The sequence below is a fragment of the Peromyscus leucopus genome, chromosome 20, assembly GCF_004664715.2.
Source record: "Peromyscus leucopus breed LL Stock chromosome 20, UCI_PerLeu_2.1, whole genome shotgun sequence".
NCBI classification, from domain to species: domain Eukaryota; kingdom Metazoa; phylum Chordata; class Mammalia; order Rodentia; family Cricetidae; genus Peromyscus; species Peromyscus leucopus.
The window spans coordinates 30,376,843-30,398,383 of NC_051080.1; the positions used below are offsets into that span (position 1 = coordinate 30,376,843).

Below are 21,541 nucleotides of genomic sequence, written 5' to 3' on the forward strand. Positions count from 1 at the left end.
AAAGGTCTGTGCCACCACACTCAGCCCTTCCTGTTTATTCAATGAATAATGACTAATATTGAGACATCTGCTCTTTAATGATCCCAGGGCAATGGCTACTTTGTGCTGTGGATGAAGGAGGGAATTAGGCTTGGTGGGAGGGGCCTGCAGGGAATGGATAAAGACCACAATAAGTAGCACACAGAGAGCTAGTCCTCTGCCTCAGAAAAGCAGAGCACAGCTGGATTTGGACTAGACTGCACAAGTAGAGCAGCTTTGACTACAAGGACCATGCCAAGCTGAACTCCATCTTACTCAAGGTGGTATGTACCACTGGGGAAGGAAAATGACATTATCTAGAGGACTGTTCTAGAAAGACGGCTTTGATAGCAGGGTGAAGGTTGAATGTAAGGTTGGGGACATGATAGGCTGTCACGGTTCAGGGGAAATGACAGGGCTGTGAGAATGAGATGACCTAGAGTGGACACATGTGTGCAAAGTAACTCACAACCAAATAGGGGGCTGCCTACTTCACTGGACTGGGAGTGGTTTTCTATGACAAGATGGGGCATGAGGGCTGGGTGTGTCAGGTGATGCCACTGCTTGGGGAAGGAAATGGGGAAGAGCATGCAGCACCCATTGGCAGTGGCAATCAGAACCTGGGCAGTGCTCCCAAGAAGAAATTAAGAAAAGAAAAACAAAATAGAAACAAAAGCAAAAACAAAAACAGAGGAGGAGGGGGAGGAAGAGGAGGAGGAAAGATGACAAGGGTTGGCGGTGCTCAAGAGTAGCAGGAGAGCCAGTGAGGGGCCTGGCAGGAGTGAGTGAGGAAGACTATAACCTGAGTGGCCCTGGTACTTCTAGAGCAAGTCATTGCAGAGAACTGGGCTGAGCACAGCTGTCTGGCAGGTGGGAGAGGAGGCAGTGGAGAAGGGAAGCAGGATCAAAGAGAGACTCTTTTAATGTCACACAGTAGGGATGAAGCAGCAGCATTTACAATTCGAATTGCTCCAGCTCAGCAGAGCACCTCAAGCAGGACTCAGCATGGCACATTCAGTGCTGCTGGCTAGAGCTATGGGGCTATCACTTAGCAGGACACACATTTATAGAATCCTCTAGCCTGGGCTACTAAAAAATGCCAATGTCAACTGGGTATGGCATTGCACACCTGTAATCCTGGCCCTGGGGAGGCTGGGGAGGAGGGTTTCAAGTTCAAGTCAACCTAGACCATATAGCCTGGACCTGCCTCAAAAAGCTCTCCTATACTAGTGAGACTATGGATGTAGTTTCTAACATTCCTAGGAGACAGTCTCACAGCAAATTCCTTGTTCTCTAGCTTTTACTGCTGCCTAAACAAGGATAACATCAAGAGATGTGCTAATGTGGGTGGGTGGAAGCCCATGAGGCCTCATCCTTACACGAAGAACTCTAGGCAACCGAGGAATGCTGAGAGTGGAACAAATAGTCTTCCCCAAAAAGGGCAGACCAACTGGCTATTCAATACCAACTGGTCAGCCTTGAAAACATATATACAAGTAACATACAGACTGAGCAGGTCATAGTTATGTATTTAGGTGCGCACGCATGCACACATACACATACACACACACACACACACACAAACAACAACAGTTGAAAAAATGAGGCCAAAAAAAAAAAAAAAAAAGTTTTCCACACTCCAAAATGTGATTCCATACATACAAGAGAAGGAGAAAGCAGCCCAACAACTTCCAGGTGAGCAGAGGTTACACAGAGAGGGCGGTGGACAGTACCATTCGACACACAACCCAAGGATCAGAGCTTAAGACTGCAGGGTGGGTACACAGTAGGCCAGGGCTGCTGGTATCAGGAAGACCCCCAGTGTGCATGGTCAGGGCACACCAACAGTGGACAGCTGGGGGAAGTGCTGACACGGGCCCTGCACTGGAGGGTGCTCCCACGTTTTCAGTATTAACCTGGCAAGTTCTGAGAGTGGAGACAGCGTCAGCAGTTACCGCACCGACGGCTCACAGCCATCGCTAACTTAGGAGATCTGACACTCTCTCTGCTGGCCTCTGAGGGACAGCACACATTCAGGCAAAGCAGCACACAACATAGAAACATTTTGTTTTTAAATGAAAGAAAAAAGAAGAAAAACCCAACCAAACAAAAACCCCAGGCAGGATAGGTTGAAGGACAGTACATAGCCCCCTAGAAAGAGGAAAGGGAGCCAGGGGATGGTGGCACACGCCTTTAATCCTAGCACTGGTGAGGCAGAGGCAGTCTGTTCTACAGAGTGGGCTCCAGGATAACCAGGGCTACACAGTGAAACCCTGTCTTGAAAAACCAAAGTAGGGAAAAGAAAGGAAAGGAAAGGAAAGGAAAGGAAAGGAGGGAGGGAGGGAGGGAGGGAGGGAGGGAGGGAGGGAGGGAGGGAGGAAGGAAGGAAGGGAGAGAAAAGGGACCAGTGGAGGAGGGCTGTGGATCCTTTCATTTACAAGTCATACAAATGAGACCAAACTACTAAAAGGCAGCCAGAGGTGGGCATGGTGGCAGCTGCCTGTAATCCAGTACTTTGGCCAGTGGAGCAGGAAAGAAGTTTCCATGTGTAGCCAGTCCAGGCTACATGTGCCTGTTGCCAGGGGCAGTATCTTGGGTGAATTTTTGGGTTCCTAAAGCAACTGGAGACACCTTAAGTTAAGAGGACTTTTATATCTCCTTTACAGGGAATATCAACACTACTTGGGAAACTGAGACTTATGGGTAAGGAGGTGGGGCCTGGTGGGATGAAGGTGATCACCCAGAGTTCCAACTCAAAGGTGTGTCTTGTCCCAAGACTTGCTTTCTCCCTCTCCTTCCAGACTATCAAGTTGTTCCTTCATGCCATCCGCCTCTCTACAGTACAGAAACACTGGAGCCAGGTACTCACAGGCTGAAACCTCTGAAACTGAAGTTGTTTATCTTGGGCACTTTGCTGACTAAGCCAGCATCACAACTGTCCCCCAGCATGACCCCACCCAGCACGGTGGCCTACCTCTCGATGTGTGCTGGCTGGGAGGGCGGGAATCGTCTCATCCACGGTGGCCAGTAAGGTCCGCAGAGCCAGGCCGACTTCCTAAGACAAGAACCGCAGAAAGATTAGGACACACGAAGATGTCAGGCCAACACTGATATTTTCTCTCGGGCACATACTTTACTGTTTTCCTTTCTGCCAGCTATACGGAAAATTTCTTTGTGTTTTACACAGGGTTATCACTCTGTAGCCAAGGCTGGCCTAAACTAGCTGTAATTTCCTCTCTTCAGCCCCCCAAATTCTGAGATTACCACCATGAGCCACCACACACAGGTCATGTATAAGGAACACATAAATCTGTGTTTGCTTGAGTACTGATGGTGTTGCATGTTTGCTAGGTTCCCGTCCCTGAAGATTCACATCTGACTACCCTTTGTGCTCATGCCCAGGGCAGACGCTCACATCAGCAGCTCCCACAGGCAATGTGAAAAGTAACTCTTTTCCTTTCTTCCTCCACCTGGCTTCCAAGAAGATTGTGGTACCCTCACAGTTCAGACAAGCTGACAAAGGGTGCATTGAATCTGGCTAAAGAGAAGTTCCCATTGCCTGAAGGCAAGGTGGGCCTTATTTGGGATCCCATTTTGAATTTTGCACACCACCCAAAACTAAGCAGAAGTTGTAAAGAAAAGGGCCTAGGTATGGGGACATTCTCTTGTAATTCCAATACTTCTGAGGCTGAGGAAGGAGGATTGCTCAGCGTGTGAGACTAGCCTGGGTTATGAGAGACACTTTTTTTTTTTTTAAGATTTATTTATTTATTATTTATACAGCGTGTATGACCAGAAGAGGGCACCAGACCTTATTACAGATGGTTGTGAGCCACCATGTGGGTTCTGGGAATTGAACTCGGGACCTCTGGAAGAGCAGTCGGTGCTCTTAACCTCTAAGCCATTTCTCCAGCCCCGAGAGACACTTTTAGAGAGAGGAAAAGGGGTTGGGGATTTAGCTCAGTGGAAGAGCACTTGCCTAACAAGTGCAAGGCCCTGGGTTCAGTCCTCAGCTCCGGAAATTAAAAAAAAAAAAAAAAGAGAGAGGAAAAGAGGAAGGAGGGAGGGAGAGGAAGAGAGGGGAGTGGGGAAGAGATCTGAAGATCTGGTATGTCAGAACAGCGAGCCAGGCATGACAGCTCATACTTGTATTCCCATAACCCCAGTACTTGGAAGATAAGAAGGATCTATGATGTTCACGCCCAACCAGAATGGGTTATATAGTGAGACACTATCAAGAAATGAGTCTCCTGCCTCTGCCTCCGGAGTACTAGGACAGTAGGCACATGTCACTATGCTGTTTACAGGGATGTGCATGGAAGGCCAACTACCAGAGCTATATTTCCAGCTTTTTTTTTTTTTTTGGAGTTATAGATGGTTGTGATCCACCACATGAGTGCTAGGAATCGAATCTGGACCCTCTAAAAGAGCACCCAGTGTTCTTAACTGCTGAGCCATATACATAATTCTTTACTTTTCAAGCTTGGCTGTGGGTTCACATAGCAACTTCGGCCAGGCCTTTTAAGGAAGCACAGCGGATTAAGTGGCAGTGTATCTCGTCATCAGCTTTGCTAGCACTGTAAAGAACATCTACACCTAGACTGAGATTGTGTTCCATCCCACAGATCCACCAAAAAAAAAAAAAAAGCCAATAAAAAAAAAAGCCAATAAAAAAAAAAAGCCAATAAAAAAAAATTAAGATAAACACAGGCAAAAAGTGAGCATTTCTCCAGATAAATCTATCCAAATCACCAAAAAAGCACATGGAAAAATGTTCCTTTACATTTGCTGGGCAAATCAAAACCAGTGAGATAGGATCTCATACAGTAGGATAGCCAAGTCAACAACATCGACAGCACCTAACACAGAAGTGACACCCTTGAGCACTGCGGTAGAAAGTACAACGGTGCAGCTGCTGTGGAGAGGCGGCTGCTCCCCAAAACTGAAGTGCAGGTGGAGGGGATGGCTCAGTCAGTGAAGAGCTCGCTGTGAAAGCACCCCATCTCCAGCAGCCAAGGTAGAAGGAAGCTGTGCACAGTGGCATGTGCTTGTAATCTGAGTGCTGCGAGGCAGAGCAAAGGGCTCACTGGCCAGCTAGCCTGGCCTATTCATGAAAAATGGCTCCTAAGGAATAACACTTGAAAAACACCCTCTCTCCTTTCCCAGGATCCAGTATCACGGTATACCACCTGGGAAATTGTTACTGTCATACCTTTGTTTCCTTATTCTTTTTTTTTTTTTCTTTCTCCTCTCAAGACAGGGTTTCCAAGTGTAGCCCTGGCTGTCCTGGAACTCACTGAGATCCATCCACCCACCTCTGGAGAGCTGAGAATTAAAGGTGTATGCTACCATGCCCATCTTCCCTCTTCCTTATTTTATTTTTCCCCCCGGTTTTTCAAGACAGGGTTTCTCTGTGAACAGTCCTGGCTGTCCTGGAACTCATTCTGTAGCCCAGGCTGGCCTCGAACTCACAGAAATCCACCTGGCTCTCCCTCCCGAGTGCTGGGATTAAAGGTGTGCACCACCACCACCCAGCCCCTTATTTTTTTTTTATTTGTTTTTCTTGAGAAGGGGCTTTACCATATTTCCCAGGCTGGTCTAGAATTTTCAGGATTTTCAGGATCTGCCTCAGATGAGTAGATGGGACCACCAGGACAGGCTTATTATTACCTTTACTCACATAAAAGTCCACTGCTCAGCTTAAGAAAACCACCAAAGGAGCAGGCAGATAGATCAGGCGGTTAAGTACTTGGTTTGCAAGTAAAAGACGTTGAATTCAATTCCCAGAACATATTTACAAAACAAGGTGGTGGCACCTGTATAAGGACAGCTGAAGATGTCCCCTGGCTTTCCTGAGTACCTGAAGCACTTAAGTATCCCCCTCATGTTCTTTTCTGCCTCTTCCTCAGAAGGAAGTCTCTGAACTGAAGCACTATCAATGCTGCTTCCTTAGTCAGACACTGAACAGTAACTTTATATAACATTATACACAACCTATGTTCTAAATTTAAAAGCAACAGTCACCAGAAGATTCTACTGCTTCAGTGTGTATTCCCAGACTAGTGCTTGCTGATAGGAGCAAGTGAGAGCTACAGCAATTTCTAAGGATGCTTCTCAGTGGCACTGTCACCATCTGGTGGTGCCTTTATACCCGAAGCATCAGCTCTGGCTTCCCTGGGAAAGGAGGCCATCCTCACCATACAGTGACTGCATTTTACCTTCACCATAGGGACGTACTCCTCCGGGGGAGCTGGCTGGATTTTGCTGGACATCTCGATGACAGCTTTCACTAGACCCGTCACATTCTCATACACCTTGTCATTGGACCGGTCCAGGTTGGCAGTGGGAGGGGGGCTGATTTCCTGGGGCTGAAGCTGATAACACAGAAGCTGGTCATTTCCTGCTCCCCAGAAGATAGTGAGGTATCACCACAATTAAGTTAGAGGGTCTTTAAAAGAGATCAAAGTAGATGCAGAAGGTAATGAATTTTCTTGTTTGTTCAGGACATAGTTCAGTTTGAGGATGACAGTAAAGCACGTCATCCAAGGGACAACACCTGGGACAGTGATGTATTCCAACTTTGAGCTCAGTTAAAGGAAATGAGATAGAATCACATACATTAAAGTCTCCAGATTCAAAGAGGCAATTAAGTGTCCCAGACTCCCAAGTCATTCACAAGGGAAATAACCCACAGCATTTATAACCAAGGAATTTTTTGATTTTAGGGAAAGTAACTGATACATCAGTCACTATATGATCAAACACTCAGCACCTACACTAAAGATCTCTGCTGGTTTTAAGTTCTGCTCAGCTTTGCTGCCTTCACATACTAACAGCAAAGGGCTCTTTTCATGGTAAATGTGGACTCACATGCATTTGCTTTAGGCAGACACCATCTGCTTGCATAAAGCTACTCACATTCAAGTAGCAGAGAAGGGACTTCCTGCCAGTCCTATGCTGACTGTTGGGTAAATCAAAGCCAGCATGTACTCGGCTCCTTGAGTAGTAATAAGCATATTAAACCATAGACTGCAAACAAGACACAGGACCTGGGTATAGAGATGCCACAGATTATTACCCATGATATCCTATGTGCTGAGGGCAGAATGACTCGGGGCCCCTAGGAAAGGCTGAGTAGTACTTTAAAATTCAAGTTGTGTGGGTACATTTTAGAAAGACTAACTTGTATAGTATCTATCCAATTATGGGTCTGCTATGGTCCTCAGGCTATGCTAGATTTCTGGATGCCTTGGCAAGGCACACTGGAGCAGATTGTTGCATCTGAGTTCACTGCAAAGCTGGTCATGTACCAGTCTCTGGAAAATATGAACACACTTTTTGGCATCTGTCTGTCATGAGAGGTGACAAACAAAGCAAGTGTGCCCTCCCACAGGGCTATCCACATGCTAGTCCAGAGTCACATGCAGAGAGCTAGGTGTGATAAAGCGATCCAGACAGACACACAGATATGATGTGCTTACCCTCCACGGCTATTGTCGAACAGAGGTGAGGAAAAGTTAAAGGAATTTATCAGAGAAAGGGAAAAAAGAAAAACAATATTAATAAGGCAGCAGAAAACTCCCATATAACATATGAGCAGAACACCCAGGCACCAACTACAAGCCTGCTGGGTGCTCTCTGCTCACTGGCTGTCAAGAGTGCCTGTGCCTGCTGCCATCAGCTCTTTGCATAGCACATTACTAAAGCCCTGCCATGCAACATTCATTCCCATGAGATAAATAAGGGCAGCATGCAAAGCCTGTGAGTGGCAATGGGCAGTCGTGCAACAGTCTAGAGAGCAAGGCTCTTTGTGAGCGAGGAGAAGGGCATGTGTAACCAGTGATCTGCCATCTGACTTCCAGGAGACTGGCGAGAAACCACTCCACCCTCAGTCACCGCACATGGTCTCTCCCTCCGCCTTCAAGTCTTTGATGTCTAAGATGGACTTATAGGTAGGGGCTTTGTCTAATTACTTCAGAAGCTAATTTTTAACTCTCCTTCCCACACATTTCTGTGGTTGTTGTTTTGTATATATTTGTTTTTAAATCTTTTAAAGATAGGATTTTATTATGTAGCCCAGGCTAGTCTCAAACTCTCGACTCACCTGCCTCAGTGTCTCAAAATGCTTGGATTATAGATGCTGATCAGGCTGGCATTTTTGTTCTGTAAACTGGGTGGCTTTGCTGTTTTGTCTCCTCAGTTTAATCCCTAGCTATCTTACTGTGAACAGATTGGCATGGGAAATGCAGCAGCCTGCCACCTATACACCTGTCTAAAAGTCACCACGCCACTCTAAGTTTCACAGAGCCTTCAGATCAGAGTTGTAAACACCCAGAGGTTTCCTGGGCACTGAGGATCATAGTGTAGTTAGTTATCTGTCTCTTCACAGGAAGTGCATAGGAGGGTGTGTGGACTTCCTGGAGGGGATATCTAAAGAGCATTAGCATCAAGATATAAAATAACTGTTTAGTGTCAGCAGGCCAATGGAAACTTAGTTTATGCTGCTTAAAGCTTCTCCTTCTGCATGACACAAACCTTTGCTCAAGCAGTCACAGGAGAGCACTGTCATCGTGCCTCTAGGACCTTCGTAGGAGCACACCAGAAGTCAGAGCTTGGCTGGAGAGACATCTATTATAGCTTTTTTTATTGTTCAAAGATTTGATAACTAGGAAACTCCTGGGTTGGCAGTTAATAATCCATTACCTACTATAGATAGTCAATTCCTACTCTGCTTAAAACTCAGAGAAAGAAAAATAGGACATGTGAGCTCAGTGGTGAACTGCCTGCCTAGCATGAATAGTAGGAAACAACAGAACTACAAAAAGAAAAGCCACGAAGAAAATTAGAGACTATTTCTGGATAAATGTTATTTGGGTGAATTATTTGAGTTATAAAGAGTTCAAGGCAATGCCGGGCATGGTGGCGCACGCCTTTAATCCCAGCACTCGGGAGGCAAAGCCAGGCGGATCTCTGTGAGTTCGAGGCCAGCCTGGGCTACCAAGTGAGCTCCAGGAAAGGCGCAAAGCTACACAGAGAAAAAAAGAGTTCAAGGCAAACTTTTTCATATAAAAATATTGTTTATTTATTTATTTTTTTAAAGATTTATTTATTTATTATGTATACAATATTCTGCCTGCATGTATCCCTGCAGGCTGGAAGAGGGCACCAGATCTCATTACAGATGGTTGTGAGCCACCATGTGGTTGCTGGGAATCGAACTCAGGAACTTTGGATGAACAAGCAATGCTCTTAACCTCTGAGCCATCTCTCCAGCCCCTAAAAATATTGTTAAAAAACAACAAAAAAGCCTAATATTATTCCTTTAGGATGGGTTTAACTACCTATACTAAGCAGATGGTGCCCTCTTCTGGTATGTAGGCATGCATGTATGTAGGCAGAACATTGTATACATAATAAATAAATCTTAAAAAAAGAAAAAGAAAAAAGATACACACATCATCTTCATCTAGATGAAGTAAGTCTATTTCTCTCACAAGATTTTTCCCTATACAACATCCTATATTAAGGCTATTCTCAAATATACTTCATCATGAACTATGGAGTAAGATGGAAAATGTCAGGACTCCAGGACACAAGGCAGTTCTAAGGTCTGCTCTTGTCTGCTTTTGAAATGAGAATAGTTCATTGCTCTAACTTTTCCTTTCTCTTTTCAGATTTAAAGACACAGTATTAGGAAGATTTGTGTCCTTATCAGTTTCTTCTCCAAGAATACCCAGTGTTGCTGACAGCTGCTGAGAAGTTGCCTGGTTTCATGGAGCTGACAACAGCTAGCAGTTCTAGGACTGATCCCCTTAGCAGGGGCACCCTAGTCCAGCTGTGTTTACTCAACATAGCTGCATGAGTATGCTAATCTGTGCCACAGTAAATCCATGCTGTTCTTGTCATTGGGGAATGGACAAGGCAATCGTGCCCTCAGAGTCACAGACCGACTTGTCCTGAGCATAGTGAAGATGTGCCCTCTTGCCTCTCTCTCTGAGATGACATCACATCACTCTGATCACTCTAGAAGAGGGACTTTCAGTGTGCAGTATAGGACCCACAGTGACATGCAGGTCCAATCATTGGCTCTTAGTGACCTTGAACAAACTGTTCCACTTCTGTGAACCATGATTATCTAGTATGAAAAATGTGACCACTACCAATGTGACCACTACCAACCTTGTGAGACTGATAGCAAGGATCAAATAATATGGAAGTCTGTCACTGCAAGTAGCAGAGGCAGCACTAAAAAACTACCCATATTCATCAGATTTAAGGTTTCATCCCTTATAACAGGCACTTCTTTTTTTTTTTTTTTTTTTTAAATAAAAACAGTCATGTTATGTAGCCTAGGCTGGCCTTGAATTCAACCTTCCTGTTTCCTGTTTGTTTCCTGAGTGCTGGAATTATAGGAACATACCACCACATGAATGATGCATCATTTTGTATGTTTGCATGATTGCATGCATATGCATGGAGGCCAGAGGTCAACCTCAGCTATTGCTCCTCAGCTGCCACCAATCTGGTATTTATTTTATGATTTTGAGACAAGGTCTCACTTTATAGTGCTGGCTGTCTGGAACTCATTTTGTAGATTAGGCTGGCCTTGTACTCACAGATATTTGCAGCTTCTGACTCCAGAGTACTAGAATCAAGGGCTTGCAACATCATGCCTGTCTATCTTGTTTTTTGTTCTCCCCTAGACAGTATCTCTTATTGGGACCTGAGGTTCGCTCATTGTGCTAGGATAGATGGCCAGCCAGTGAAGCCTAAGGATCTGTCTATCTCTGCCTCCCCACTACTGAGATTTTGAGATGATACCACACCTAATATTTTGACATGGGTTCTGGGGACTGAACTCAGGACTTCATGCTTATGAGGCAAGCACTTTAGCAACTAACTCACCCCTCAGTCCCTCATTAAAAAGGCAAAGCAAAGCAAACAAACAAACAAAAAACCCAAGACAAAAATCTAAACCACTATGAAATAAATTCCACCCCTATTCTAGAGCTATTAAAATGCAAAACAATGTGTATAAGATTGAAAAAGGGGACACAGGAAGAGGGAGCCTGTAACCAAGTGGGGTGGGGTGGTAGGGTGGGCACTTTGTCCTGTCCTCAGGAGACAAGGGAACCAAGAGAACCAGACAGTCATGTTTGATGACACAACCCTAGGGAGAGACTAAGGAGTTCCTTCAAGAGGAAGCTCACAGGTGTGTCTGAGTCAAATGCTGCCCTTGGTTTGAGCAAGGCTACAGCAGTACTTTTCTGAGCTGAAATGGAAAATACTTTTCCTCAAAGCTGTATTTATAAATATATATAGACAATAGTGAGCACCCACTTATCCCAGGCATCCTGGTCTCATGTTTAAAACAAGATGCATTTATCTCATTTATTCCTATCTGACAAGGGGATGCTGGTATAAAGTCCCTCAAGTCTAGCATGCTTAGCCAACAATAGCAAAGAGTCCAGTTAATACTTTTCTGAATCTTGAGAGGTTCAGAACAAGGGGTGCTAAATCCTGGGGCTTCTTATAGTCTTCTTGCCAACATCCCTGAGCACTACAACATGAGTGCCATGTGCTGAGGACTCAGTGACCCACCAACCTGGAACAGACTATGCTGCATAGACTTAGATGCCCACCTTGACACCCTCATTGTAGCTGTCTGCAGGGCTGCCTATGCTCGCCAGGTTGCTTAGGTGGCCAGGTGCTCCAGGGCGTGGTGGTTTCTTTGGTGGCGCTGCAGGATCTGGAAAAGCAAAAGGGTTCCCATTACACGTTATTGGACAGACTTCCAAGCACCCCCAATCCTATTACCACTAGCACTGTTATAGCATACAGGAGGCTCGTGTTCTAAGAAGGGCCTCTGATGATTTCTGTCAGGAAGCTCAGCTTTCCAGTACTCTAGGCGCAGACCTAATGTGGTGAACACCACACTGGTGTGCAGAGGAAGACTGAGCATTACAGGGCATTTCACTTAAATCCTACTCCTAACAAACCATACATACTTCCTCACACACAATGCGTTTCTTCACTTACCTGGTTTCCCCACAGGCTGGTAGATGTGTTGGTTTCCAGTCTGTGGAGAAGAAAAGTTCAGTCAGTGTACTGCTGTGTGCCAGATGTAACAGCCCACTTTCTTTTTCCCTGTTCTTCACCTTCAACTCTGTGCTGGAATCTCAAGATGCTTGACAGCCTCAGTTGAGTGTAAGAGGGCAAGTAACCAATGTATGTGGGATACCCGGGGATTAAACACAGTGGTCTCAAATTCTCGTTGTTCACCATTAAAGGTCTAAAATTCGAGGCCTTCAGAGTGTGTGTTCATCCTGCTGACTGCTTAGGATTCCCACCTGTCCTCTGGCTGATCACTCAGATCATAGTACAGATATAGCCAGAACAATTATAGTAGTAGACCTGGTTGTACTAGTTGCTAGATGTCCCAGAGGTACCCAGTGTACTAGTTGCTAGATGTCCCAGAGGTACCCCGAGGCACTGTGTTGTCGGGACCAAGTGTTATCTAGGCTATTGCACAGGCCCACTCAGGAAATCCAATTCACAGACAGTTCTGAGTCTTTTTATCCATCAGTGCATAAAAAGATACCTAAGACAAGTCTTTCTCTAGCTGTACTGTCTAAAACTATAAATGTAGGCCGTCTAGGCTTTTTTTTTGTTTTTTTTTAAAGATTTATTTATTTTGTATAGTGTTCTGTCTGCACGTATTCCTGCAGGCCAGAAGAGGGCGACAGATCTCATTTTTAGATGGTTGTGGGCCACCATGTGGTTGTTGGGAATTAAACTCAGGACCTTTGGAAGAGCAGACAGTACTCTTAACTACTGAGCCATCTCTCCAGCCTGTTCCCTCCCCTCCCCCCAAGACAGGGTTTCTCTGTGTAGCTTTGGAGCCTGTCCTGGAATTTGCTCTGTAGACCAGACTGGCCTTGATCTCAGAGAGATCCCCCTGCCTCTGCCTCTTGTTAAAGGGATGTGACACCACCAATCAAGGGTGTTTTTAAACTTGACCTTCCTGCTTCTACGTTCCAAGACCTGGGATAATAGGTACATGCTACTACACCTAACTTCTGAAGCTGCACCTGAATTAGTCTATCTGCTAGGGTTATAGCCAAATCTATAGCTAGGGTATGCCTGCTAGTGTGTGTGAGCATCTGGGCTGAATGCTCACCACTGGAGAACAACAACAAAACTATACTCAAGTCTAAATGTGATGAAGCTCTTATCCTAATGGACATATACAGCTGTGGTGATATGTGATTTTATTTGTATGTTAATAAATAACGTTTGCCTGGAGATCAGAGGTCACATTGCAAGCCATAAAACAGAAGTTAGGCGGTGGTAGCACATGCCCTTAATCCAATCACATGGCAGGCAGAGTCTCTGTGTGGTCAAGGACACAGTCAAGTGTAGTGACACACACCTTTAATCCCATAGAGACCTGGAGGTCTGTATAGACAGGCAGTGATGAGCAACTGATGTGGTTGGGCTTAAAGCCAATGAGAAGGCAAAACAGTAAGGCAATAAAAGCGCAGTTTAGATAGGAAAAAGCTCTCTCTCGGGGAGCGATGGCAAGTTGGTAAACTAAGGCTAGTCATGGCTATTCGCTATTTCTCTGATCTCTTTGGCTATTACCCCTGTATGTGGCTCTGTGTTTCTTATTTAATAAGACTGTTAAAAAATCTGTCTACATACAGCCATACACACATATATATTGTTTTATTTTCAACTGGAATAAGCACTTCTTTAAAACACCAGAACCATAGAGTAGCACACACAATTAAAATTATTTCATGGCTAGGAATGTAGCTCAGTTGGTAGCATACTTCCTCAGTATCCTATCAACCATGGTGATACATACCTGTCATCCCAGCAGACAGAAGCAAAAGATAAGAAATTTAAGGTCATCCTTGCCTACACAGCAAGTCTGAGGCAAATGTAGGCTAGTTTAGAGACACTCCCCCATCCCCGGAAAAAAAAAGATGAAATACAAGACTATTTCTACCTAAAATTAGTATAGTTTAATCCCTGCCCCACTCTCAAAACTGTTTCATAACCTTGCCTCAGAATCACAGTTGTTTTTTTTTAAAATGCTATTTATCTTGACTTAAAAAAATCATTTATTTGAGTATTTAAATTATTTAAATTGAAGGTGTAGTTGTCTAAGTGTGCATCTCCTTCACAGGCTATAACATGTCTGAACAGTTGGCTCTTATCTGGTGGCACTGTTTGGGGATAGTCCAGGCATTGTTATAAGTGTGACTAGATGGTAGTGGCATACGCTTTTAATCCCAGCACTTGGGAGGCAGAGGCAGCTGGGTCTCTGTGAGTTCGAGGCCAGCCTGGGCTACACAGAGAAACCCTGTCTCAAAAAAAGAGAGAGAGAGAGAGAGAGAGAGAGAGAGAGAGAGAGAGAGAGAGAGAGAGAGAGAGAGAGAGAGAGAGAGAAGTGTGTCATGTGCTGCAGTTGTGGTGTGGCTTGGTCCTCTTGTGGGAACTCTTGGGGTGGGGTGGGGGGGCTGTCTCTGACTCTGATGCCTCCTCTGAGACCCTTTTCTCCTGCTGGGTTGCCTCATCCAGCCTTAATAGAGGAAGAGGTGTCCAGTCTCGCTTCATCTAGATATGCTGATATACATGTGAGGCCTGCACTTTTCTGAAGGGAAGGGAGAGGGAGTGGATGGGGGATGGGGAGGTTGGGGAGAGGGACTGGGAGGAGAGGAGAGGAGACAAGGAAGGAAGGGAGGGAGGGAGGGAGGGAGGGAGGGGGAAGGGAAACTGTGATTGGGCTGTGAAAAAATTGACTAATAAAAAAAAAGTGTGAGTGGAGACAGGCTCTGAGAATTTACAGACATCACACCATTTCTAATTTGCTTTCTCTGCTTGATGCTTGCTGTTTTAGCAGCCTGCTGCCATGCTGTCCCTACCATTATGGACTCTAACCCTCTGGAACCATAAACCCCAAATAAACTTTTTCTTCTATAAATTCCCTTTGGTCATGGTGTTTTATCTTAACAAAAAAGTCAACATGGTCCCCGTGGGACTCATGGGCACATTAATATCCATGAGGCACTGATCTACTAATTTGTTTTCCCATAGATCATAATATTCCCCCAGGGTGTCAGTGATTTCTGGAATAAGTTTAAATGGGTCATGCTTTATTCTTCTCTTCCTTCCTTTCTTTCTTTGACATGGAATCACTATGTAGCTCTAGCTGTCTTGGAACTTACAGAGATCTGCCTGACTCTGCCTCCAGAGTGCTTGGATTAAAAGCGTGCACCACCACAGCTGGCCCCCTTATTCTTTCTTAACCCATTCACAATCCATATTTCAGAGAGTCCTCACAGCAAGTCTTCCAGATGCCTCAGTCCTTATAGTACAGATGAGATGAAACAAGTCGGGTGATGTATCCAAGATTATACAGTGAATAAACAGTGAAAGTGTCGTATCTAAGTTTGGATCTGATTGATCCTTAAACATTTTTTAAGTGTTCTTACATTATACTTTTCCTTGAATCTAGCCATGGATATTTATGGTTGGTTTTAATTTTAAGATAGACTCTACTGCATTGCCTAGTCAGGGCAGGAAATCCTGAGCTTAACTCATCTTCCCTCCTGCCTCACATCATTTTTTTTTTAAAGATTTTTAAATTTTACAGTGTGTATGTATCTGTGTATGTAAGTGTATACACACACGTGTGACAGGTACCTGAAGATACCCAGAGAGATCCTTTGGAACTGGAGTTACAGCATTTGTGAGCTGCCTGACATGAGTGCTGGGATCTGAACTTGAGTCCTTACAACAGAACAATAAACCCTCTTAACCACTGAGCGATCTGCTCAGCATCTTAAGACAGAGACTACAGCTATGTGTCACCACACCTAGAGAAACCCTCTTATTTTGGGTGGATCTGGGGAACCAACCCGGGACACCACCTGCATTAAAAGGGCATACCCTACCACTAAGCTGGGTCCCAGACTGCTTTCCGCTACCCACACTTGCAAACTCCTCAGTGCAGAGGGTATGAAGAATGGTTTTCTAACCACTTGCTTTTGCATAGTGCTTTTTATTTCACAGCCATCCACTTACTGAATGTCAGAGAAGTTACTGAGCCCCTGTTCTGCTCTTGGCACTGTTGTGGGTACAAAACCAATTCTTGTCTTACGTGGCTGAGCAAAGTGAAAAGAGACAGTGGACACATGGAGCACACCATGAATTCTGAGCTGAGCCCTGAGGTGAGGACAATGCAACACTTTGGAAACAGGAAGTGCCTGGGGAATATCCAGGTGTCTTGTATGAGAGGAGTCACAAAAACAAGGACAATGTGGACAGACGTTTAATGACAGTGTTTGTGGGCTGCACTGTACTCACAGGCCCAGTAGTAAACTTCACACACAGTATGAAAGCCTCTGGGTTGGGAGTTCAATGAAACTAGGAGCACTGTGGGATCATCTAACAAGGTACACCCGTGTAGAACAGCACTGGTAGGCAGTTGTTTGGATTCTAGCTGTTTAAAGAGAATTCAGGTGTTTCTGTCCTAACACTCAGAAAAAAGATATCTTGCTTGAACAAGTTTTCTATGACTTTAGGAAAACTTGTAGTCATGTCCAGCATGATGTGGCACACCTGTCATCCCAGGAAATGGAGGCAGAAGGGAGTTTAAGGCCAACCTCAACTATTTGGCAAGTTTGAGGCCTGTCTTGGCTACATGAGACCCTGCTTTAGAAACCCCAACCAAACCGAAGAGTATAAAAAGTTAGCAAATCGCTGGGTGTGGTGGCACATGCCTTTATTCCCAGCACTCGGGAGGCAAAGGTAGGCAGATCTCTGTGAGTTCAAGGCCAGCCTGATCTATAGAGGAAGATCCAGGACAGGCACCAAAACAACACAAGAGAAACCCTGTCTCAAAAAAAAAAAAGTTAGCAAGTTACATCTGTGTAGCTGTTACTCTAATATTTATAGTACACAAGCTCAGGGTACTGCTAAAGGTCTGTATCAGTAATGGGGCAGTAATCAAAGAATCTGGTACACGACACAGTGACAGTCCTAGATAACATTCACGCCAGGCAGTCAGTGGTGGCACACACTTTTAATCCCAGCACTCAGAAGGCAGAGGCAGGCAGATCTCTGTGAGTTCGAGGCCAGCCTGGTCTACAGAGTAAATTCCAGGAAATGCACAAAGCTACACAGAGAAACCCTGTCTCGAAAAACAAAACAAAACAAACAAACAAACACAACATTATTTACAGAAGGGCCATTCTATCCTATATCATGAACGAACGTCAATATGCCTGGATGTCTTACAATTCTTACAATAAATACAATCTGTAAGGCTCCAGCTCAGCAGAATTTGAGACCAAGCTCTGGGGAAAAGTACAGGTGGGTGCTTACCGGACCCTGAAAACTCCCGTCCTCCCTGTCGATGCTGCCTCGAGAGAGCCTCACGTCAGGTTTCTAGAGATTAAAACAAAGGCCACAATAATTTCATTTGGCATGTGTATGTTATTGTCAGATCTCCTGACTTAAGTCTGTCGTTTTATACCCAACTCTCAAATACTGCAGCCCCAACCCCATACAAGTCGCAGTTTCCAGCTAGTCTTGTCTCTGCCCAGCACCATGTCTAGAAGAAACACCATGTCATTGTGCTGTTTGTGTTCCCAAGTGGTAATTATTTCTGTGACAACAAGCTCACAATTCTTTTCCTTTTTGGTGTTGGGAATATAACTGAGGTCCTTGAACATGTTAGACATGTGCTCTACCAGTAAGCTTAAGCCTAACCAACCCACAGTGTCAAACTTTAGGTGCACCTTGGATGATTTCTATCTTCTTAAATAGTAAGTATCTATAATTTTATATATTTAGTGCATATGTGAACATGTACATATGTACATACCATGGTACATGAGTGGAAGTCAGAGGACAACCTGAGGGAATTGATTTTCTCCTTCAACCATGTGGGTCTCAGGGATCAAATTCAGGTTTCCAGGCTTGGTATCAAGTGCCTTTATCCACTGAGCCATTGTTGTGCCCCCTCTTTTTAATTTCTGGGGTAAGGCCCTGCATTTATTTCTTCTTCCAGTACCATACGCCTGGTCAGAGCAGCCCTCTGACGACTGGAAGGGGGTCTTCTGTGCAGTTTGGGGTCTTGCACTGTTTCTGTTTGCTGCTTCTACCTGGGTGGCACTGAATCAGGTTCTAGGAACACAGTAACAAAGAGGTCAGCTCCTGACTCTACACTTGTTTTGCTAAAAAATGCCCATGGCTTTCAACACAGAGGCCCTTTCCCAGGAAGCCTGTAGGGAGGCCAACGGCTGTCAGAGCAGGCTGTTCTCTGGCAAGCAGCCCTTTGTTACTGTGCCCTAGCTCCCTCTTTGGTTTTCTTTCATCAGGACTGACTGGGTCCACTGTGTGAGAGGAACACATAATAGGCTTTATGTAGACAGGACTTCCACATTTTAAACTTTATAAAAAGTCCCTTTTTTAGTACAGTACTGTGCACAGTAATAAGAAGCCAAGTCACTATTTTAAGCAGTGCTCAGAAGGAAAACAAGATTTCTCATCAGACTGTAGCTCTGCTCTGGCTGCCAGCATTCTGGAAAAGGAGTTCATTAGCAAGAGCTTTACAACAGTGATTCACATGTACAGACCATCTAAGAAAGGTCACAATCTTGAGCTGGGGACAGGAGAGGGGGCACAGCAAAATGGAGAGCATTTGCTGTCAAGAGGGCATGTGACCTCGGGCAGGAGCTGTGGTCACTGAAATTATTCTGTGCAGGACTATGATCTGAAAAAAGACCTCTGACCCACCGAACACCTAATAAATGACTCAGTGGATGACAGTAGCAGCTAACTGCAACCTCAAAACCTAGCTTGAGTTCTGGAAACCTAAGTCTTTCAAGCAATAGCTATTGTGATCCAGTGGGGAAAAAAAATTGGATAGTATATGGACAGAACCAGTCAACTTTCAAGTAACAGAGTCTATCTGCTCATAGTGGGGAGTGCAACCCACAAGTGCTGCCCAGTTCACCACAGGGGGCATGGTGGAGGCTTTCTGAAGCTTCCACAGCCAGGAACTTTTTTTAGGATGCCAGAGTTTATAAGGCAGCCTAGGCCAGTGAGATGGTTCAGGAAATGAAAGTGCTTGCTGTGACAAACCTGAACCTGAGCTTGGCCCTTGCATTCCATGGTGGAAGGAGAAAACCAGCTTCTCAAAGTTATCTACATACACATACACAGCATGTACAAACATGTCCGAATTCACACATACACACATGACAACATTTAAAAGAAATAAGGAGGTTTGGCTTGCAAATGTATTTCTTTAGAAATATCATTTTTCTATTAAGTGGTTTTATTTCAAGAGAGTATTGATATATAATGGTCTACACACTTGATTAAGACCCTCATTTCCTGCAGACATAGCACTCTGAGAGAAAAACACTCCAGTTAGAGTGCTGAAGCCTTGAGGATCCAACAGAGGGCAGTTCCTGTACTGTCTTTTAGCATGGTCTCTTTGAAGTGGCTGCAAGCCCTCACTAGTGCCTCTGGTTCAACAGATGTTCAGGGACTGGACACAGGTGCAATGTGCTCCAAGAAGGTACATGGCTCTGTGGTGCAGGAGTCTACAGATATATGCTCTGTTCTCTCCTATTCATACATCACCACACTCGACCTTCATTCCACTCTCAGGTCATGTCTGCTTGAGGGAGGGTGTATGGACCCAAATCTCAGCGGTGGCCTTCCAGACTGTATCTCTGCCCAGACACATGGACAGTAGGAACAATCTGCCAAGTCAGATGCAGAAGCACAAGAAAAGGCATGAGGTAAGCACTGCTTACTGACTCCAGGGGTTGGTACCTTCTATACTAAGTACAGGGCCTGAATGGTGATGGGAGGGACACTTACTGTTCCCAGGAGCCCCCAGTTTAGCAGGGAAAACATGGAGCAAGAGTGACAGCATTTCAGAGACCATTTATTACAATTAAAATGGGCCAGTAGAGCTTACTTGTCACTCATCTAACAGCTTCTCTCCACCACCTACTTGGAGCTCAAGAGGGAAGCCCTGATGCCTGCTTCCTCCTTTTACCCTGTATGTTCTGCTCTTCCTCTTTCAAGGGCTCTACATAGAAATGGGTGCAATTGCAGCCAGCATTCTGAAGATAGCAAGTGGCAGGAGATACTTGGATGTTTTATGGTTGCTGTTTTTTTTTTTTTCTTTCCTTTCTTTTACTAGATTAGGATAAGACAGTGTCCATTCTGTGCCCTACCCTGCAGGTTTACCCTGGACTCTCTCTGCATCTGTTCTCTCTCTGGGGCTGAAAGACACCCCTCTCCAGATTCTTTTCAAAGCACTTAACTCTCTTCTCTGTCCACTGCTTCCTTAGTTTGCTGCTTTTTCCTCCCCACAGGCAATGGGCACGGCCGTGACCGTGAGCATGGGAGAAGGCCAAGAAGGGACAACACCTCAGTTTTACAGGGTAAGTGTATAAGGGGAACATTAGGAAAACCAAACAGAAAGCTAAGAGAGTTAGTTCAGGATCTGGTGACTTTGATGTTCTGGTAAAACAGCCAGGAAGGGGGAGGGGGAGATGGGGATGAGAGGAGGGGAGGAAGAGGAGGATGCCTTGAAAACACCCCCACCAGGATATAATCACTCAACTGATGAGCATCAATCGAAGCTCTGAATGAACTAGTACAAAGCCCAGCTCAGCAGCCGCAAACATGTAGATTTGTCTGCAGAGGGCACCCAAGCCTATGAGACTTCCATTGAATTTGGAAGGCCTGTCCAAAGCTTCCTCTTTCGATGAGAATGTTTAACATACACAGTCATGCTTCATGGAGAACAGACATCTTTAAATGAAAGCAGACAAAGAACACAAGGCACAAGCAGACAATTCTTCAGGAGAAAAATATTGTAACAAGAACTGAAAATGAAGAAAGAAAACTCAAGGAGGTTTGACACTGCGTCCCAGATTGTAGCCCTGGTTGGCTAAGAACTCAAAGCAACACTGTCTCAGTCCAGCTGAGTACTAGGATTATAGGTATGAGATTTTTTTTTTCCTTCCCTATACCAAGGACTGAACTCAACACCTTATACATACTAGTCAAGCATCTTACCATTGAGATACACCCCCAACCTAATTTAAACAAACAAACAAACAAACAAACAAAACACTGAAAAAGCAACTCAGTTGGGCATCTAGAAAATCTAAGTGGATGGTCAAAGAAAGCCTTCACAAGGTGACTGTTAGAAGGCAGAGGGCAAGCTGGGGGTATGCTGGCTTAGGTTTGTGATCTCGGTTACTCTGAGGGAGGAGGGTTGCAGTCTTGGAACCTTCTAAGCTACACAATGAGTAAATCCAAGGCTATCTTGGACAATTTAGTGAGGTCCTGTAACAGCAGCAGCTAAAGTCCTAAGTAACAACAGAGTGCATCACACAAAATGCACAACTGGGAAGTTCAATGCCAAGAAGGAGGTGAGAGAGGTGAGGCTCTTCACAGACAGACAGCACTTTAT

At 44.9% G+C, this 21,541-nt stretch overlaps 1 protein-coding gene across 27 annotated transcripts in view; it reads right to left on the reverse strand.

Annotated features, from left to right (window-relative positions):
- Ptk2 (protein tyrosine kinase 2) overlaps positions 1-21,541 on the reverse strand; it is a 221,195-nt gene that overhangs the window by 2,281 nt on the left and 197,373 nt on the right. For 14 of the 27 annotated variants that reach the window (XM_028886014.2, XM_037197525.1, XM_037197524.1 and 11 more), the window contains 6 exons: positions 17,416-17,478; positions 12,058-12,097; positions 11,661-11,767; positions 7,500-7,508; positions 6,237-6,392; positions 2,993-3,073 (listed from right to left, as the gene is read on the reverse strand). In XM_028886014.2, coding sequence (XP_028741847.1) covers positions 2,993-3,073; positions 6,237-6,392; positions 7,500-7,508; positions 11,661-11,767; positions 12,058-12,097; positions 17,416-17,478 — 456 coding nt within the window. The remainder of the gene's footprint in view (positions 1-2,992; positions 3,074-6,236; positions 6,393-7,499; positions 7,509-11,660; positions 11,768-12,057; positions 12,098-17,415; positions 17,479-21,541) is intronic. The other 13 variants (XM_037197528.1, XM_037197526.1, XM_037197538.1 and 10 more) reach the window with 3 other exon arrangements.